This window comes from Microcebus murinus, chromosome 4, assembly GCF_040939455.1.
Source record: "Microcebus murinus isolate Inina chromosome 4, M.murinus_Inina_mat1.0, whole genome shotgun sequence".
NCBI lineage: Eukaryota > Metazoa > Chordata > Mammalia > Primates > Cheirogaleidae > Microcebus > Microcebus murinus.
In genome coordinates, this window is record NC_134107.1 from 71929314 (window position 1) to 71950919 (window position 21606).

The window sequence follows — 21606 nt, forward strand, 5'->3', positions numbered from 1 at the left end:
CTGGGGAAGTCCTACTGGAGTTCAGAGAGTCTTCAAAACTGTCAGAAAATGTGTTACCTGATACACCTAAGTTTATAGGTAAAAGACAGGGAAGTCATTCTGGGGGGAAAGAGTGTAATTGATACTGTAAGCTTGGTAAGTTTGGGGAATTATAATAATTTAGATATAGGAAAGTGAAGACTTGGTAGAGGTGGAGGGTGTAGAAGTGTCTCAGTTCTGATATTCAGCTGATATGCATCAGTATGAATTTACCCACTGGTTATATTTTGTATCTGTTCTGATTGGACTCATGTCTTACCAGTTGTTAAATATTTTAAATCTTACCTCTGAGTGTGATAGGAAATGATTGGCAGATTTGGTCCATATTTTATAGGGGAGCATATGCCACATTATGGATTTGAATATGATGGCAAAAGAGAGTCAACTCAGATTATTATGCAGAAGAATGACACAATTAAATTTGTTTTTTAGAAAAAAATATCTCTTAGGCAAATGAGGAAGATGGGTAGAGAGGAAAATAAAGAAGTCATTTTCAATCCATGTCATCAGTCCAATTTAACAAATGAGAAGAGTAAAAATAACTATTTTAGAAGAGACTAATATCGACACCTAAAGAGTACATTCCTTATTAAACTTAGCACACTCTTTTATTTTAGGTAAAATCAAATCACTCAGGGTTGAATAAGGAGGTATTTCAAATGCATTGTCTGTTCCAATTGCTTTGAACATTATATTGCAGGATGCTGAAGTCAAAAACGGCTCCTTTGTTCTTGGTCTTCTCTTCACTGAGAAACATAGCAGTCAAGCCTGTACTCCTCACTTTAACTAACACTCTTATGACTATCTAATGTCATAATTTATCAGAAGCTCTCCAATCTCAAAAATAATTGAAAAAAAGGTGGAGTTTATGTGCATATCGTGACTTCTTTTGAGTAAATATTGAAAGTGTAAGTCTTATTATTATTGTGTAGTTAAGCAGAGCCATCTTTACAAATGAAAAAGCTCAGGAGTCAGAAAATTTTTTTCTGTAAAGGGTAAGATAGTAAATAATTAAGACTTTACAAGATATATATGGTCTCGGTTATTTCTACTCAACTTTGCTGTTACAGTCCCAAAGCAACCATAGACATTATGTGAATGACTGTGGCTGTGTGCCAATAAAACTTTATTTACAAAAACAGAAAGAGAACTGGATTCTGCCAGAGACCTTAGATTGATTACCAGCTGCTGCTTTAGAATGACTTATCACAGTGCCCTTCAACTAACAGATATATATATATATATATATATATATATATATACACACACATATATATATACACACACATATGTATATAATTATATAGAGTTTACATCTGTGAATTCTATTAAATCATATCAGTCTTTTAGAAAATAATAGAACAGCAGATGTATTTCACCTGGTTTCACTACAGAATCATATGTTTGCCTTCATCTCTCCTCAGATATTTATACACACTTACAAAGCAACCTAAATTTTTTCTATTTACTAAAAATTAAAATTTTATCAGAGTTTTCCCAGAAAAATAGTAGCACAGTTTGAATAGTCCATATAATCATTTGAATTTTCTGGTTTACAGTAAATTGTCCAGGTTTTATTAATTTTTTTTTGAAAAGTAACCTGAACAATCCAACTTTCTATATTTTTCTTTGTTAGAAATTATCTGTCTTTGTAATAGAAAAATATATTAATATCTTATGGGATAAGGATCAAATTTGAAATTGAGAATTATCAAAGATCCTGAGATGGTTTACCAGAGCGGTTAAGGATACAGGTTACCTTTGAATGTCATCACTGTCACTATCTGTGTGATTTTGAGCAAATTCATTGTCTGTCTGTACTTTAGTTTCTTTAACCTAAAATGAGGTTAATAAAAACAGCTTCCAAATAGGATTGTTATAAAAAGTCAATAAATTAATACCTGGAAACCAACCACTTAGACAGTGCTTGCTAAACAAAGATCATTCCATACATACCTGTTATTATTATCCAGATATTTTAAAATTTTTTATCTAAACAACTTTTAAAAGTACAATCAGTCCCAAAGCTAGCAGGACCCTTTAGGATGCAGATGCCTTTAAAGCACAAGCTTTAGTGTTGGAAGAGGTTTTCAAAGTCATTGGTTGGTTTCATCCTTCACATAGGAATACTTCTCTGTCCAATAACATCAAGGCCCTCTGTTCTACTAGTGGGCATTCCCAGTTGTCAGACCCATAGCACCTTCCAAGTCTAGTAAGTTGAGTTGCCATTGATAAGTAATGTTTCTGAGCTTCAAATTCTCCATCTATAAAGTCTAGTTGATATTACTCACTTCAGAAGTGACTTGTGAGAGATAAAGGAAATATCTCACTCTTCACATTTCAGGGGTGTTTGAGAGGGATTTTCACTCTCCAGGAGAGAAAAGCATTAAAGGAAAACACCCAGCTTCTCTCCACCCCCCTCCTTTCTCTCTTAGGAATAGTGACTTACCTGTCTGGTAATACTGCAGAAGGGGTTGGGCATGTGTGACTCAATCTATTCTTTTTATAGAGCAGTCTGTTCTCTGAATCTAAGAGTTTTGGGTTGTCATGCTGAACACAATCTACTAAAGCAGGAAAGTCTGGTGATTGTCCATCCCTGCCTGTAACTCTGGTGTTGGAGGACAGTGTTAGGAAGTTCATTAGGTCACAAATCAAAGACTTGGTTTCCAATTAGCTAATGTACATTAAATTCATGGCTGCTTTCTACTGGTTATTAATTCAAGAACAGAGCTGTTGTTTAATCAACCTTAAAATTCTGACTGTGAAAATTCATTGCAATATTTCATATGACAGTACATGGACAAATGTTAAATTTGCTGCTGTTTTAAGCACATTTTTCATCCTAATGTAACCAAATCTTCCTCTCCTCATTGATTATAACACATAGAGTAATATTTTTAAAATATAATATATGAAACCACTTATTAGGAGTATAGTTTTCCTGGTTCTCCAATCTCCTCTGACAACTTCTCAACCTACGTTCCTAGACACACACACACACACACACACACACACGCACGCACGCACGCATGCACACATGCACGTGCGCTTCCTTCTTCACCTGCTTCCAAATTTACAAAGAAAAGAGAGGCTATCAAGTGATTTTTATATTTTCAAAGCTTTAAAATATACCTGCTCCATCATACTTTTCAAATTTATATTCTAATTCTGGAGTTGACCCCAACTTGTTCTCTACCTGTGCTTTAAATGACACCCATTCTCACATTTTTAGGGATTTTATACTATTAATTGCTTCCTCTTCATTAATTAAATCCCCTATTCTACCTGGATATCAAAATTAAACAACCAATTAAACAAACAGATCTTTGGGGACTAGACTTTATGTGCAACATACAGATCTTCTGAGTCATAAAAGAAGAAAATGTCTAAAAAATATAGAGGGTGATCCCCTCATATATTAATGGGCACTTGGATTATTTCCACATATTTGCCATTGGGAGTTGTGCTGCTATAAACATCTTTTGAAAAACCTGGATGGAACAGGAGACAATCCTTCTAAGTGAAATATCACAAGAATGGCAAAACAAACACCACATGTACTCAATACTAAATTGGAACTAATCAATCAACACTTACGTGTACACATGGAAGTGAAACTCAATGGAAATCAAGCAGGTGGGAGGGGGAAGAGGAGATGGGTAAATTCACAGTTAATGAATGGATACAATGTACACTATCTGGGTGAAGAGCACACTCATGACTTTGACTGAAACTATAGAAAACAAATTATGTAATTAAAATATGTGTACCTCCATAATATTCTGAAATGAAAAAATATAGAAAGTTTGCCATTGTCAAATGTCATAGAGTCAAAATTAAATGACAAGAGTAAAAATGTTTTCAACACATGTCAGTGAACTACTTTCTTTAGTTTAGAAAGAGTCCTTATAAATCAATATAAAAAAATAAACAAAAAATGGACTAAGTACAGGAATAGGTAGCTTGCAGAAAATAGAGATATATACTACTTATTGATATACGAAAAAATGTACAATTTCATTCATAAGTAAAACACTACAAATTAAAATATTATGATGGTATTTTCAATCATAAGATTATCAAATAACAAATAATTTAATAATACCCTGTGTTGATAAAATATAGAAATATAAGTACTTTTCATTGTATAGCTTTGCTTATCATTTAAAAATTTTTATGATAATAAGTTATATATTTGGAAAGAAATATTATAGAAATACTATGTTAATAAACCTCTCTTGACCTCATTTTACCACAAGATACACAGATAACCCTTGAACAATGCTAGAACTAGGGGCAACAAATCCCATGCAGTCAAAAATCCACGTATAATATTTGGCTCCCCTAAACTTTAACTACTAATCACCTACTGTTGATTGGAAGCCTTATTAATAACATAAACAGTCAATGAAAACCTATTTTGTACATTATATGTAGTACTATATATACTGTATTCTTAACAAAAAAAGTAAGCTAAAGAAAAGAAAACATTATTAAGAAAATCACAAGGAAGAGAAAATACATTTACTCTCCATGAAATGGAAGTAGAACATGATGAAGATCTTCATCCTTGCCAGCTTCACATTGAGTAGGCTGAGGAGAAGCAGGAAGAGAAAGCATTGGTCTTATGTCTCAGGGGTGGCAGAGGCAGGAGAGGTAGAGTGCATGGAAGGGGAGGCAAGAGAGGTAGGCATACTTGGTGTTACTTATGGAAATACATGGTAATTTCTGTCTATTTTGCGTTTTCACTTCTCTAAAAATGTGTCTATATGGCATCAATCCTTCTTCTACCATTTGCTTTAGTTTCCATGTCCATATGACAGAAGAGTCCATGTCATAAAAGCAGTAAAAAGCAGATTTGAATAATTGGACCCTTCTGACAGATTGTCTAGTGTCAATTTGTTTTCTGGAACTGCTTCATCTATATCTTATTCCTCATCATTTGGCACTGGTTTGGAGGCACTTATCTCTATCAAAATGCCTTCTGTTAATTCTTTTCATGTAGTGTCTATTAGGCCTTGAATTCAAGATTGAAATTTTGAGACTCTTCACCTCCCCCCCATCCTTTTTGCCATATTCATAATATCTTTCATAATTTCCTCGATTGGCTCTGTCATAAATCCTGTGAAGTCATGGCACAACATCTGGGCACAATTTTATTCACCAGGAATTTATTGTTTTGGGCTTGATGGCTTTCATAGAACTTTTTCTATAATAATGATTGATATCTTTAATGGTATAATTCTACTAGAATTTCATGATGTCATTTCTATTGGGGTTCTTTTCCATGGCATTGACAGTTCTTTCCGTAGAGTACTTCATGTAATGAACCTTTAAGGTCCTTATGACCACCAATCTAGAGACCAAATTAGAGACATTGTATTTGGGAGCAGATAGACACTTTAGGTGTTGAACTCATTGGATTCTGGGTGGCCCGAGGCATTGTTCTGTATCAAAACAACTTTAAAAGGTAGTCACTTCTGACAAGGTACTTCCTGAATTCAGGGTCAAAGCATTGATAGAATCTATCCAGAAAAAGAGTTCTCGTCCTGGCTTTCTTGCTGTACAACCAAAAGATGGGTAGCTCATGTTTATCTTTTCCCTTCAAGGCTACAAGGCTTGCAGCTTTATGGATAATGGCAGTTCTAATCATAAAGCCAACTGTATTTTCACAAAACAGTAGAGTTAGCCTAACTGGTACTGCCTTAAATCCTGATGTTCATTTCTCTTCCTTACTAATAAATGTCCTTTGTGTTATTTTTTCTTTCCTGAATATGTCATTTTCATCTGCATTAAAAAACTGTTGAAGTAGATATCCTTTCTCCGGCATCTGAAAACTCTTCTAAGTTTCTTCTTGGTTGGCAGAATCTGATTCTCCTGTTATGTTGACATTTATTTTTAAGCCAAACTTTTTTGGCTTAAAATTATCAAACCATCCTTTACTGGCATGAAATCTCCAGCTTTAGATCCTTCACCTTCCTTTTGGTTAAGTTGTCATATAATGACTTTACTTTTTCTTGAATCACACTGGAGTCTATAGGTGTGCTTTTTTAAATAGCAATTCTGTACCCACATAAAAGCTGAATTTTCAATAGGAGATAAAAGGTATTTTGCAAAAAGTGCAAGGTTTTAATGCCTGCTGACATAGCTGCAGCAATAGACTCACAAATTTCCTTTTCTTTTTTTATTTTTTACAGTAGTCTTTATGTTGAATTTATTTATCTTGAAATGGTAGGCAACTTGAAATGGTAGGCAGTGGACCTTAATCTACATTACATATTAAGAAATTCAACTTTTTCTTGTAAGTGATGACTTTATCTGCTTTTGGGGAGCACTTCCAGCATCACTAGTGACACTTCATGAGTCTCATGGTGTTATTCAAGGTTTACAGCATTGCACTAAACACAGGGAAAATATGCAAAACCACAAGAGATCACTTTTTACTGCAATGTGTAATTTACTGGCAAGACAAACTGCTCAGGAGGAGATGATTAGCTTTACACAGCATTTTAAGTGGATTCTCACAACACTTTAGCTCACTGCAATAGCAACAAGAGGTGGCTACAAAATTATTACAGAAGTAGAGAATGTACTATAGTTAATTTTATGCAGATTTAATACTACATCTTTATGTTTGTTTATGTTTCTCTTAATTCTGAATGGTGCCATGCATAGTCTGTAAGTGTTTCCGTGTGTATGTTTTCATAAATTTTAATTTTTTATAATAGATTTGTATATATTTTATGGTAATAAATGATAAAATAGATTAGTATTTACATATATTTTATGCATTCATGACATAACTATTTTTTTCTTATATTTTTTTTATATTTCTAGGCTATATGGTTGATCTGGGAGTTTTTTGAAAATGTCAAAAACCTCCAAAAATTTTTCCAATATGTTTATTGAAAAAAATCCACATACAAGTGGACCTGCACATTCAAGCTCATATTGTTCAAGAGCCAATTATAATTTTATCATTCTCTATTCCCTATTAGTTTAATTTCCCAAAACACTGGCTTATATGCCATGGGTTTATTTTATCACCTCCTACTGACTTCTTAGCCACTTTATTACTAATCTGTTTTTATTCCTCCATTAAGCCAGGTCTTCCTAAATCACAAATTCTCTCCACCCCAATAAATTCAAAAGACCCTTCTGCATTATTTTCACCTTATCTCCTACAGTTAGTCGACACTGGTGGCCTCTCCTTTAAACATTCTGTTATATTGGTTGGGTGACACTACATTCTCTTGGTTTTCCTCCTACATCTCTGGATTTGCCTTTTCCCTTATCTCCTTTTCACAATTCATCTTTTTTCCAACCAATAAATGTTGAAGTCCCTTGAAGATAAGTTTTTAGGCTTCCTCTCTCTTAATTATAAACAAGCACATCTTTGGTTAATAGACAGATTATTCTGATGATTCACTCAGTTCTATTTAGAGCCTATATATCTCTTTTGAGCTCCAGACTTACATACTCTCCTGCCTACTTGATTATTTTTATCTTTGAAGTGCATATGAAGTCAATTTATCCAAAACTAAAGTCATGATCTGCTCTCTACCTCACACTTGATTTTTTCCAATGATCTCAGTAAAAGTACCATCATTAATATTGTTACACAGCATAAAGATCCAGAAGTCATCCTTGACATCTTCCCCACACTCTTCCACAATATTCCATCAGAAGCTCCTACAGCTTTTTGATTAGTAAGTAGCTCTTAGTATGCATTGCTTTATTCTACATTAGTATCTGCATTGCTTTATTCTACAATAGTATCATTTATGTGAGGAGTACCAATTCTATACTCACCTTACATCTTCTAATTCATAATTCCATATTCTAGGATTATTCTTTGAAAATTCATATTTGTCATATTATCATCCCTAAAAAAATATTCAATCCTTTGCTTATAAAAGAATAAATACCAAAATCTCATGAGCCCAAAATGCTGTCTCCTAGGCTCCTCTTCAAACTTCTTTTACATATGTTTCTCTTTCTCTCTGTGCTCAACCCATATGGTTCAGAGAGTTTTGCATATGGTTGCATCTAAACAACTGGCTGTTTATGGACTGAACCTTATGCAGTTAGCCTTGTCTTCTCAACTCAAATAGATAAGTAGGAAACAAACTCCACTCAAAGTGGGACATAGTTTGGCTTCATTTGATGAATGTGTAATGCATTTGCATTACACACTTATTCCAAACATCTCAATAATTTTCAAAACTTTTTACTAGGTTTCTTCAGTTTTCAAATGACAACCCAAAACAATGGAAACAAAAATAAAGCAAAAGTAAATGGAGTTTATCACAAGAGTTGAACCATTTATGCAGCTAAAAGACTTCACTGATACTGAAAATGGATGTGTGGTGTGTGACTTTGTCTATTCCTTAACCTCCTTATGTTTTAATTTTCTTTCCTATAAAATGGGGATATTACCAAACTCAAAGACATCTCAAACTTGATATATTCAATATTATTAGGAGCACTGAGTCAGTCTTTTTATTTCTCTCTCTTTACCTCACTGTTTTTTTCCCTCTCTCTCCTCTCCTCCACTCCTCTCCTTCTGTCCTCCTTACAACCTCGTGTCCTGGCACATACAGGAACCCAATGAAAATAACTTTTGCACCACAATACAATTTAATGACATTGAAGGCCCAGGAGGAGACAAGTACAGGCTTACCTCAATTTATTGTGCTTTCCTTTATTGTACTTCACAGATATTGTGTTTTTCTTTACCCATTGAAGGGTTGTGACAACCCTACATTGAACAAATTTATCGGCATTATCTATCCAACAGCATGTGCTCACTGTGTGTCTCTGTGTCTCATTTTGGCAATTCTGGCAATATTTCAAACTTTTTCATAGTTATTATATCTGTTATGGTGATCTGTGACAAGTGGTATTTTTGTTCTTCTTTTTATTTTTAAGTGACATAATAATTGTACATATTTATTGGGTACAGTGGGATATTTTGATAAATGTATAATATGCAATGTGTAATGATCAAATCAGGGTGATTACCATATCCAGCAATTCAAACTTTCATCATTTAATTGAGTTGGGAACATGTTACTATTGTAATTGTTTTGAGGCACCATGAACCATACTCACATAAAATAGGAAACTTAACTGATAAATGTGCTTTCTGATTGCTCCATCAGCCAGCCATTCCCAGTCTCTCTCCCTCTTCTCAGGCCTCCCTATTCTCCAAGACCAAAAAATATTGACATTAGACCAATTAATAACCCTACAATGGCCTCGAAATGTTCAAGTGAAAAGAAGAGTCACACATGTTTCACTTTAAATCAAAAGCCAGAAATGACTATGCTTAGTGAGAAAGGCATGTGGAAAGTAAAGACAGGGCAAAAGCTAGACCTGTTGCACCAAATAGCCAAATTGTGAATGCAAAGGAAAAGATCTGGAAGGAAATTAAATGTGCTACTTGAGTGAATACACAAATGATAAAATGAATCAGCCTTGTTACTGATGTGGAGAAAGTTTTAGTGGTGTGGACACAAAATCAAGCCAGCCACAATATTCCTTTACACCAAAGCCTAATCCAGAACAAGACTCTAACTCTCTTCAATCCTAGGAAGGCTGAGAGTGGTTAGGAAGTTGCAGAAGAAATATGAAGCTAGCAGTGGTTGGTTCATAAAGTTTAAGCAAAGAAGCCATCTCCGTAACATGAACGTGTTAGGTAAAGTAGCAAGTGCTGATTGATGGAGAAAGTTACAGCGAGTTATTCAAATGATCTAGCTAAGACAATTGATAAAGATGGCTACACTAACCAACACATTCTTAATGCAGATGAAACATCTTTCTACTGGAAGAAAATGCCATCTAGGACTATCATACCTATAGAGGAAAAGCCAATGCCTGGTTTCAAAGCTTCAAAGGACAAGCTAATTCTCTTGTTAGGAGCTAATGCAGCTGGTGGTTTTAAGTTGAAGCCAATAGTCACTCACCATTCTGAAAAGCCTAGAGCCCTTAAGAATTATGCTAAATCTACTGTGCCCATTCTTTGGAAATGTAAAACAAAGCCTAAATAATAGCACATCTGTTTATAGCATGGTTTACAGAATATTTTAATTCCACTCTTAAACTACTACTCAGAAAAAAAAAATTCTTTTCAAAATATTGACAATGTACCTAGTCACCCAAGAGCTCTGTGGAGATGTACATGTACAAAGAGATTGATGTTGTCTTCATGCCTACTTCATCGGCTTTGTAGCCCATAGATCAAAGCATAATTTTGACTTCAATTCTTATTATTTCAGAAATATATTTTCCTAAGGCTATAGCTGCCATATATAGTGATTCCTTTGATGGTTTTGGGCAAAGTAAATTGAAAACCTCCTGGAAAGGGTTCACAATTCCAGATGAAATTAAGAACATCTGTGATTCATGAGAAAAGGTCAAAATATCAACATTAGCGGGAGTTTGGAAGAACCCTCATGGATGACTTTGAGAGGTTCAAGACATCGGTGGAGGAAGTCACTACAGATGTGGGGGAAAGAGCAAGAGAACTAGGGTTAGAAATGGAGCATGAAGATGTGGCTGAACTCCTGCAATTTCGTGATAAATCTTGAAGGGATAAGGAGTTGCTTTTTGTGGATGAGCAAAGAAAGTGGTTTCTTGAGATGGAATATACTTCCGGTGAAGATGCTATGAATATTGTTGAAATGTCAACAAAGAATTTAGAATATTATCTAAAGTTAGTTGATGAAGCAGCAGTATGGTTAGAGAGGATTGATTCCAATTTCAAAAGAAGTTCTACGGTAGGTAAAATGCTATCAATCAGCATTGCATGCTACAGAGAAATCTTTTGTGAAAGGAAGATTCAATCAATGTGGCAAATTCATTTTTATCTTATTTTAAGGAGTTTTGACAGCTACACCCCCCTTTAGCAACCATTATCCTGGTCAGTGAACAGCCATCAACAATGAGATAAGACCCTCTACCAGCAAAAATATTATGACTTGTGAAGGTTTAGATGATCCCTTGACTTTTTTAGGAATAAAACATTTTTAATTAAGGTATATACATTATTTTTTCTTAGACATAATGCTATTGTATACTTAGAAGACCATAGAAAAGTTTCTACATAACTTTTACACTACAAATAATACTTTGGCAGGTCTAGAATTAAGACAAAGTATTAATTCAAGAAAAATAAGCTGCTTTAGAAATGTCATTATGTTCAGATTATTGATCTCAACCTGCTGTCAGGGCCAAAGTATTTAGCAAGAATTTTTCAGGGACCTGAACAGGGCATTTTTATTGGCAATGAGACAAAAGATTATCCAGAGCTCAAATGAGAAGGCTTAGTGGCCAGATCTATATCACTCTAACATTCTATTGATGTGTAGCACAGATGGTGAGTTATGTTGATGGATGAGGTTGTCTCACTAACAGCATTGTCTTAGTCCTGCCAAACACTTTTGTTGAATAACCTATTAAACATGGCTGACCCATGGCAGATGGAGGTATTTATATGTAACTACAACTGTTATATGTGTGACCCTTTAGCAAGTTCTGAATATAGTCTCTTTTCTCATAGTTTTCACTTCTACTTTCTCAGAACCATTCATACAAATTTGACTCAGAGGAGGAGGTATGCAAATAAAATAACATGAAAATATTAAGAGGAGTTATAGGGTGAACTAAATAAGAATTTTAGGTGGTAACATTGACATAAAATGCTAATAAAAACTAAAATTCAAATAATATAGGATTGTTTTTCATGCGGTCTGTGTAGAACAAGAGATTTGCTATCAGATGATAACTTCTCTCCTGTTTTTACTCTATAGAAGACAGGTGAGTAGAGCAGCTATTAAATTTTGCTTTTTGGTTCCATTTTTGGTTCCATATCACATATCAATATTTATTGAGTCTTAGAGTTCTTGTCTATAAAATGGAGAATATGGTAATACCCAATAGGCAGATAAGCAGGTTTTTCTTTTTCTTTTTTCTTTTCTTTTCTTTTCTTTTTTTTGAGACAGAGTCTCACTCTATTGCCAGGACTAGAGTGCCATGGAATCAGCCTAGCTCACAGCAAAGCAGGTTGTTCTTAGATGTGTTTTTTTAGATAACACTTGTTACCTTTTATCTACTGTATCTGTAAGACCCACAAAGGCGATATTCATTGTGTTTTGTTCAATGATGTATTCCAAGCACTTTAACACATAGTAGATACTCAATATCTGTCAAATGAATGATTAAATGAAACAATGCATATAAAGTGCTTAGCATAGTAATTGGCACAAAGAATTTGATAAATGGTCCTCTAAATGGTTTTGATAAATGGTTTTATTAACACCCACAATGCCATCTCACTAAAACAGTTGAACAAAGTAAGGATGTTTCAAAGAGAAGTTGGAGGGCGCTGAGGACCATACTGTTGTTTCCATATATTTGAAAGAGTATCACATGTTACTTTCAAAGAAAAGAATATAAGCCAAGAGGTGGAAACTACAGGGAGATACTTTTAAAATTGAGAATAAAGAAGACCTTTCTAAGAAAATTGCTTAAAAATGAAATGTGCTCAAATAAATGGTGATTATATAGTCTATCAATAAAGGAATAAACAATCTGATTAAAAGTTATAAATTTATTATTCTACAAATTAAATGATTTGGAGGGAATTCTGTGTGTTTAGTATATACAGAATACACTTCAAAATATATAAAATATTGAATTTTGGCTTTGTGCTACTGTTGACAATAAAATCATGGATGGAAAATGGCAAATATAGTAAGTACCTATCTATTTTCTTTGTGCATGTGTGATCAAAGAACATTTGTTTTGACAAATAAACCACATTCTGAAAGACAAGTCCTGTTGATTTTCTTACTAATGCTGACAACAACAGCAGATAGGAGCTGTAGAATCTTTTATCCACTATCAGAAAATCAGGACTGTTTAAAGTCAGCTTTTTTCTTTCCTGTTCTTTTTGCCCCAGTAGTTAACACTGAATTTTGGAATACAGTATAAGAATATTGGCTGTGTGCATGTTTGTGGGTTGTATGAAACTAACTGGTGCATCACTCCTGCCAACTAGGGATGATTTTAGACAAAATGTATGGCATCAATAAAAAATAAATCTCACCCAATATAATTTTTTGAATGAAGCATAGCCTCATACCAAAATAGCCCCATCAATCTATCACCATCAGATCAGACAGAAAAAAGAATTAAGTATATACAGTGGCCTCATAAAATGTATCCAAGCTGGAGCTAAGTCTGATCACAAAAGGTCAGTTAAGCATTTGGTAAATAAAGGAAGTATGTTTTCTTTAATGAGCCATCAAAAGTTAATAACAAGTGAGTTGGCTTTCTAATTTGGACAGAAATATTGAGAAATAGGCAGTAGTTTCTAAGTTTTTTACTAATCTTCAAATTGGCTGCCTGTTGAAAAAAGATATGTGATACGTGATACCATTTTAAAGGTATGGAATGGAATCTTCCCTACCTCTAGTAATCCATGTTACCGAGTCAGGAATGAACTTCATTTACACATTTAAAACTATGATGTTGTCTTAATGGTTGTGATAGTTAATTTTGTATTGGAACTTGCCTGGGCCATGAGTGCCCAAACATTTTACCACACATTATTCTATGTGTGTCTATGAAGGTGTTTCTGGATGAGATTACCATTGGAATCAGTAGATTGAGTAAAGCAGATTACCGACTCTAACATGGGTGGGCCTCAACCAAACAATTAAAGACATGATTAGAGAAAATAGGCTGAGTAAGAGGGAACATTTTTTGTTTGACTACATGAGATGGGGCATTGGTCTTTTCCAGCCTTCAGACTTGGACTGAAACATTGGCTCTTCTTGGCTTTCAGACTGGAACTTAAGACCATCAGTTCTCATGGTTCTCAGGGATTTGAACTTGGACTGAAACTATACAACTACATAGTTGTATAGGGTTTCTAGCTTGCTAACTACAGATCTTGGGACGTCTCAGCCTCCTTAATCACATGAAACAATTCCTTATAATAAATGTCATATATATGTGTGTATATATATATACACATATGTATATTTTATATTATATATATGTACTCATTTTTGGTTTTGTTTCTCTAGAGAACTTAACTAATATACTGATTCAGCAACATCAACAAGGATGGGCTGAGTTGTGCCAATGAATGAATTATCCTGATAATTAAAGCCAATCCCTACAGAAGCTAATATTTTAGTACCTCGTCTGGTAACAATGTAGGTGATCAGGCAAGGTAACAATGCTTTATAATATAACATAATAAGCCAATTTTTCAATTCCTTAAAAATTAGCTATGAATGCAACTTCTCACTTTAAAAAACAAAAATTTAGAGAGAGGGTCTTGCTCTATTATTGTCCAGACTAGAGTGGAGGGCAAGGGCACATTCACAGCTCACTGCAACCTTGAACTCTTGGCCTCAAGTAATCCTTCTGCCTCAATTTCCCAAAGCTCTGGGATTGTAGGCATGAGCTACCACACATAGCACAACTCCTCACTTTCAAACCCAAATTCTATGATTCAATCAAACTTATGTAATCATTCTCAAAATCAATTTCAAAAGCAACTGCAAGTTTGTTACATGTTTACTTCCCAAGAGAATTACTCAAGAATTTAAGAATCTGTACAATCATTTTTTGAAGACTTAAGGACACATCATCTTCATGTTTGGATTCCTCTTATAATCATTTATCAGCACATGGCATATCTACTTAGTTTCTGTGATTTTGTCCAGGCACCAGTACTTATGATATTTAAGCTCTATTTCCAATGCACAGATTAAGCTTCTAAAGCATCTGTCCTTTTACACCAAAAAATAAATAAATAAATAAATAAAATACTCTTTGATGCTGTCAAATTGCCTGGTATTAACCCCAGGTAAATTGTTTCATCATCACTCACCTGCCCAGAAGCAGAAACTCTCCTGCTAGACCCAGCCGCCTCATGGCCATCAGCAGGCCTCTCACTGTCATGCCCTCACAGAAGCAGGCCACCACACGGGCCTTGGGCAGATGACTCCTGAGCTTCTTCAACAGCTTATCGAAGCTCTGCTCCCCCGCATTGCTGTAGATTTTGTAGGAGTGCGCGATGCAAATTCCCTCCTTTGCTGACATATCTTTGAAAGCTTCCATCCCACTTTCTCCATAGTTCCCTGTGTGAAAATATAGATAAGCAGAGGGATAGTAAAACAAGAGTGTTGCTTTAATTGGGTATAATCAAAGTGCAGAAGTGTTTGGAGCAAGAAAGTCACTTGATGGTATTGGATTTGGAACCTGAAGACCTGGATTTGAGTTTTTGCTCTTTCACTGATTTGCTCATTTTGGGCAAAGTACAACTAAATACATTATACATATATGCATTGATCTTTTATATTTTACCTGAGATGGTGAAAATAACATAAAAAGTGCAAGCAATTCACCTCCCACTTTTTGACTCAAAAAAGGTAAAATTCTAATTGCAAGATGATGGAAGATATATATTTATTGTATTTGTTTTCATTCTACCTAGCTTTCCTTTGCTTCTCATCATATGATCATTTTATCTCATCAATTGAGATTTTTGTGTTCAAAGACATAGTACAAATAATACATATAGTATTGAAGTCACCATAAATATATCTTACAGGGTATTATATTTCAAATATAATAGTCTGTATATTATATATTAATAATCAAGAGAATTTACAAGTTGATCCCAACTGAAAAACTCAGATTCTTGATTGAGATTTAGTCTCATCACAGAAAAAATGTGTAAGTTCATGAAAAACACTTAAAGTTTCATTCTATACAACCACAGCCATATGGAAATTAGTGATAGGGATGAATAATTCCAAAGTCCTTTGCAAAATTTAAGGGTTAAGGACTAATATTATTCTTTTAAAATTAATGAAAAATGGTTATTAATATTGACAATCAACTATAGGCCAGAAAGTGTAGCAGGACCTTTATAGATGCGATCTCATTTAACTCTCTCAATGATATACTTTGGTAGCTATTATGACCTCCATTTCATAGATAAGAAAGTAGATGAGGCAGTTAGGTCCACATTTCCCTAGAGTTACATGAGCAGTAAGTGGAGGGCTGAACTCCATTCACCAATATAATGGTTCAGATTCTTCTCCCTCTACATTTTTATGGCTGACTCTTAGGAATCTCAGAATCCTAATTATATCTGCATTTCTCTTTCCAATTTAAAGATCATGGTGCTTCAATTTTAGATATTTTGGGAGCAAGTTATGGTTCTATAAATCATACAAGGTTCATATTCTGAGTTTTCAGAAGATTAGGTGGGTGAGGGGGATCGCTTTGAAAAATGCAGGAGACTGTTACAAGAAAATCAACCAGACCTAGGAATGGGAATTGCATCAGGAAGAATAGATATCAAATAACTAAGGAGCACTGGACATTCAACTGTATAGGGTTCACTATATGCCATTAAATAGAAATAACTCATAAATGTGTATAACAGTGTAATTTTTGGAAAGTCAGTTCATATATATTAGCTCAATGCTCCCTACAACAAATCCGTGATAAAGGTTAATATTATTTCCCCCTCATAGCTGATCACACTGAAGTTCAAATATAGCTAGCAGGTGGCAGAGTCTTGGTTTGAACCTGTATCTTTGATTTCTGCTTCTATGTGCGCTCTACTCTACCACAGGTGCCTTGCTGTAAATGATATCCTTGAACTCTGGTAGTGGATTTTTGTGAAGCTTTATCTTCATGGACTAATTGCAAAGGACAAAGCAGAGCAATCCAGCTTGAGTCTCAGCCAAAAACACTGGTGGGCCAGCTGCATTTTTTCCTTCTTCTCCAAAATTAAAAGCAACAAGAAGTGTCTCTGATGGTGGCAGGTGGAAAATCTAGTTATTTTGCAATTAACAAAGTTTAAGGGGCGATTTCGGAAAAATGTGCCAAGGGACCTAAATTATGGTTGTACATTAATCTGATTATTAATTTTTGATTTATTTTTAACCAACTCCGTTTTTCAACAGCCTGTCTTACACTTACTGTTTTGATTTAATGCTGAGGCATTTGCATAAATAATTTGAAATTAGGTATAGTGATTGTGATGGGAATAATGAAACCTCTCAATGCATTCAGAGTTAAACAAGAAAAAATGCCTGAGAAATTCACATTCTTTATCCCCTCTCCTAACAACTTAGTTTTAACATCATTTTTGTTTATACAGCGTGCTGGATAAAAGCACCTTGAAATAGTGGGGAGAACTTTGTTATTAAAGAAACATGAATTCAAATTCAGTTTGGATGGTGTCTTTAATCTTGCTTTCTCACCTGAAAATAAGAGATGGCATTGATTAATATTTGATATTTTGTATATTATATTTAATGTATGTAAAGTATCTGGCAGGTTGGCTAAGCCCAATTAATTGCACCTACTGAAGTTATGAAGAATATTCTAGACAGGGTTCAGCTACTCTCTCTGGGAGCACCCAAAACAAATGGCAATTCTACTCAACATTAGAGTAAAGAATAAGCTTAAACTAGCAGAAGGAAGTATAATTTTCTCAGATCACAGTCCAAGAAGTACTTTTTCTTTTTTTTTTTTTTAATTTCTCCACACTTTATCCAACCAAAGCAGTTGTCTTTAAAATTAAAATAGGGCCAGGCACAGTAGCTCACACCTATAATCCTAGCACTCTAGGAGGACAAGGCAGGAAGATAGCTTGAGGTCAGGAGTTCGAGACCAGCCTGAGCAAGAGTGAGACACCCGTCTCTACTAAAAACAGGAAAAATTAGCCAGTCACGGCGGCACGTGCCTATAATCCCAGCAACTGGGGAAGCTGAGGCAGAAGGATTGTTTGCGCTCAGGTTGAGCTTTGAGCTGAGGTTGCTTTGAGCTAGGCTGATGCCACGGCACTCTAGTCCAGGTGACAGAGCAAGACTCTGTCTCAAAATTAAATGAAAAATAGGTAGCGGGTATGTGGAAAATTTCCACTCAATTTTTCAGCAAACCTAAAACTACTCTAAAAAGAAAATCTATTTAAAATTAATTAAAATAGGAAATGGATATATGTAACATGAAAATTTTGCAGCTAGTTATTTTGATTTAACAAAAGAAATCCAGTGTAATCTGGACATTACACATGTAAATATATATTCCAATGAAATGGGAAAGCCTGAAATGTTGAGATTCTCAGTAGTTTATATAAATTCTTTACTGTAGAATTATACATTTAGAAATTATGAGGAAACTATTCCCCCCAAAAAATGTCCATAGGCTTTTTGAGGATGAAACAGTCTTCAAGTAACATATAGAATGAGAAAAAAGATGAGGAAGCAAATATTTCTTTTTCCAATAGTGAGTTAAGTCATTGAGAAAGAAAGTCGTGGTGTAAACTATGAAACTATCAGGTGGCTTCATTTTAAGCAACTAGTAGCAACAAGAAGGAATCTATAGATCATTCTTCTTTAGGTAGCAAAGGGTATATAATTTGAAATTATGAGAAGAAAGTATAATCATAGTCCTATGACTTGACTCTTACTTAGCTCATACTATTTATAGTCAATGATGCAAATATCAATTATTGATTTTCAACTTTAAGAATCCACCTATAGCAACATGTAAAAGTCATTATGCAATAGAATATATCTGTTATTAACCTTTACAATGCCAATTAAAGAGAAAGATGACAAGGCTGAGAGGTGGAAGTAGGGCTAGCTGATGGGAAGACAAAGGGCACTAAAGACCTCCACTGACAAAAAGGAGGTCAAGATATACAGAAAACAAAATATATGGAATTAATAGAATTATCTAAAGCTAAAAAAATCAGAAGGTAGCTAATCTAATGGAAGAATCATATTAAGAGAAGAAATGAGATGATATATAAGGTGAGAGAGAATGTCTATAGTCATTAAAAAGTAAGCATTTTTTAAAAAAGAGTAGGTATGTATTCATACTACTTAGAGATATAGAGATGAAAAAAGGGAGAAAAAGCTAAAAATTTTTATTTCACTTCCAGTCTTTCTACAGTATTTGATTTAAAAAAAATAGGAAACTATAAATTTGATGAAAAAAGTTTAAAATAGCATACTTTAAAAGTCATTGAGAGAGGAAAGTAGATGCCGATAATTTTAAATGTAATTGGCTTTACTTCTCTCTGCTGCCATAGTATAAAATGCCTTTACTGCTCTCTGTGTTTACTTTCAGGACATGAAAATTATTATTATTTTTCGACTTAAAAAGTTCATTGTAAATTGACAAATTATAAGTGTATTTATAGAGTACTAAGTGATGTTATGATATAAGTATAAAATGTGGAATGATTAAACAAAGCTAATTAACATATCTATCCCCTCATATACTTATAATTTTTTATAGTAAGAACATTTGAAATGTTCTATATTATTAGCAATTTTGAAATATACAAGATATTATTATTAACTATAGTCAATAGATCTCAAAAAACTTATTTCTTCTGACTAACTGAAACTTTGTACCCTTTGACTAATGTCTCTTAACTCTTCCCACCTCTGGTCTCTGATAATCCATTCTACTCTCTGCTTCTATGAGTTTGATTGGGTTTGTTTTAGGGAATCCTGTTATGCTGTTGGTGGGAATGTAAAATAGTACAGCAATTATGGAAAACTGTATGGAGGTTTCTCAAAAAACTAAAAATAGAATGACCATATGATCCAGCCATCCTACTTCTGGGTATATTTCCAGAGGATTTTATCTGTACTACCATGTTCATGGCAGCATTATTTACAGTAGCCGAGTTATGAATTCAACCTAAGTGGCCCAACAGTGGATGAATGGATAAAGAAATGTGGTGTGTGTGTGTGTGTGTGTGTGTGTGTGTGTGTGTGTGTGTGTGTCCATCCATTTGGAGTACTTTTTCTTCATTTTCACAAGTTGAAATCTTACCTATTCTTTCTGGTCCAGTTAAATCCTCAAGACTGTAAACTTCTTCAAGATGGAGACCACATCTCCGTGGTGCCATCAAGTGAATGCTTGTAGAAATAAATGTGACCTACTCCACCATGCTTTTCAAGGATACTTTCACTGGGATAGTGTTACCTTATATGCTAGTTATTCAATAGATATGTATTAATTAAATGGTATGTACAAGCATAATACTAGGCATATAACTTTAGACATGGACACATCTTAGCCTATTGATTTATTTTATAATACTCGCAAACATAATTTCTGTTATCTATAATTGCTACAAAAAGTTTATAATTGTGGTTCTTTCACCTTTATGACAAGGCTGATCATACTCATGATTTATTTCATGTAGAGAAGTTGGTTAAAAATACAAACCACAATATTAACATTTTTTTCCTTAGGAAATAGAATCCACTTCAAATAATATGATTTATCAGGGGATTTCTAAAATTTCTCAGAGTCAGATGAAGAGTTATAGTGCTATTATCCTGAATTAGGCTTAATTTAAAATATGTATTTTATATGTCACCTACTGTGTATATTTATTTATTATGTTTGAGATGTATTTACATACCCTACTTTCTAAAACTGTAGCCCCTTGAAAGTAGTGAATGCACGTATTTACTATATATAATCGTATAGTAGATATTCAGGTATTTGTTAAACAGAGAAGTGATAGGTAAGAAAAAAAACTTGAAAGAGTAAATGTATTTGTTCTAATAAGATCATCATGTGGATGCTAAAACAGTGTGTAAAATACTCTTTCAGAAAGTATTCACTTTAGGAAATACTAAGTCACTTTTAAAATGTAGTGAGCTTGACCTGCCACAATAGAACTTTATTTTCCATATCAGTTGGTCAAAATCATCTTTTTCCAAAAAGTAAACTAAGATTCCCCATATAAACAATTTAAAAAAATTAAATTCCACATGACTTTTACTATTAATATTCTGCTGGTACTATAAACACAGTGTATTTATTGAGAATTACCAGTAAAGAAAAGCACAGCCATTTCTCATGTGAGTTGCAATATTAGCCTGGCATGACCCCATCCCCTAAAAATATGTGTGAGCAGTGCCCAGTCACCACCTCCTGCCCTTTAATGGAGGCCAGGAATGTTTATCAAAGGATCTTAGCACGAAATCCCCACATTGAGTGGGTTGTGGCTTAGTTAAACTAGTGGTTAACTAAAATAGCCAGGAGTAAGAAAATGAGAGTCAAACACCTTTTCTCATTTTATTAATAACTTTTCTAAATATATTCCTCTTTAAAAACAATACATGTCTTTTCTGCATTACAGCCATGTGTACAATGAATATAGCATTTTAAATTGTACGTTGCACTCATTTGTTTATTTTTATCCTCTGCTACTAGACAGTAAAGTTCTTCAAGGCAGATATTTCTTTCCTCACACAAAAAACAATGTTTATACATATTTTATTGAATGGAAAGAAAGAAGAAAATTAAATGTCACAAGGAATATTCCTAAGCAGGACTACATTACTGAGACCTAGGTGTTTTGGATGCTAGACATCTGATTAAAGTGAAAATTTTAAAACCAAAGAACTCAAATAAAAAATTATCATCTGTCATGTACCTTCATCAAGGTTCTATGAATTATTATAAATGGCATGGCTATGACAACCT

General features: G+C 34.0%; 1 protein-coding gene across 4 annotated transcripts in view; it reads right to left on the minus strand.

Annotated features, from left to right (window-relative positions):
• The window catches only part of GRM5 (glutamate metabotropic receptor 5), a 489232-nt gene that overhangs the window by 287644 nt on the left and 179982 nt on the right, over window positions 1-21606 (minus strand). For all 4 annotated transcript variants that reach the window (XM_076002410.1, XM_012745155.3, XM_012745156.3 and 1 more), the window contains exon 3: window positions 14951-15200. In XM_076002410.1, the coding sequence (XP_075858525.1) occupies window positions 14951-15200 (250 nt within the window). The remainder of the gene's footprint in view (window positions 1-14950; window positions 15201-21606) is intronic.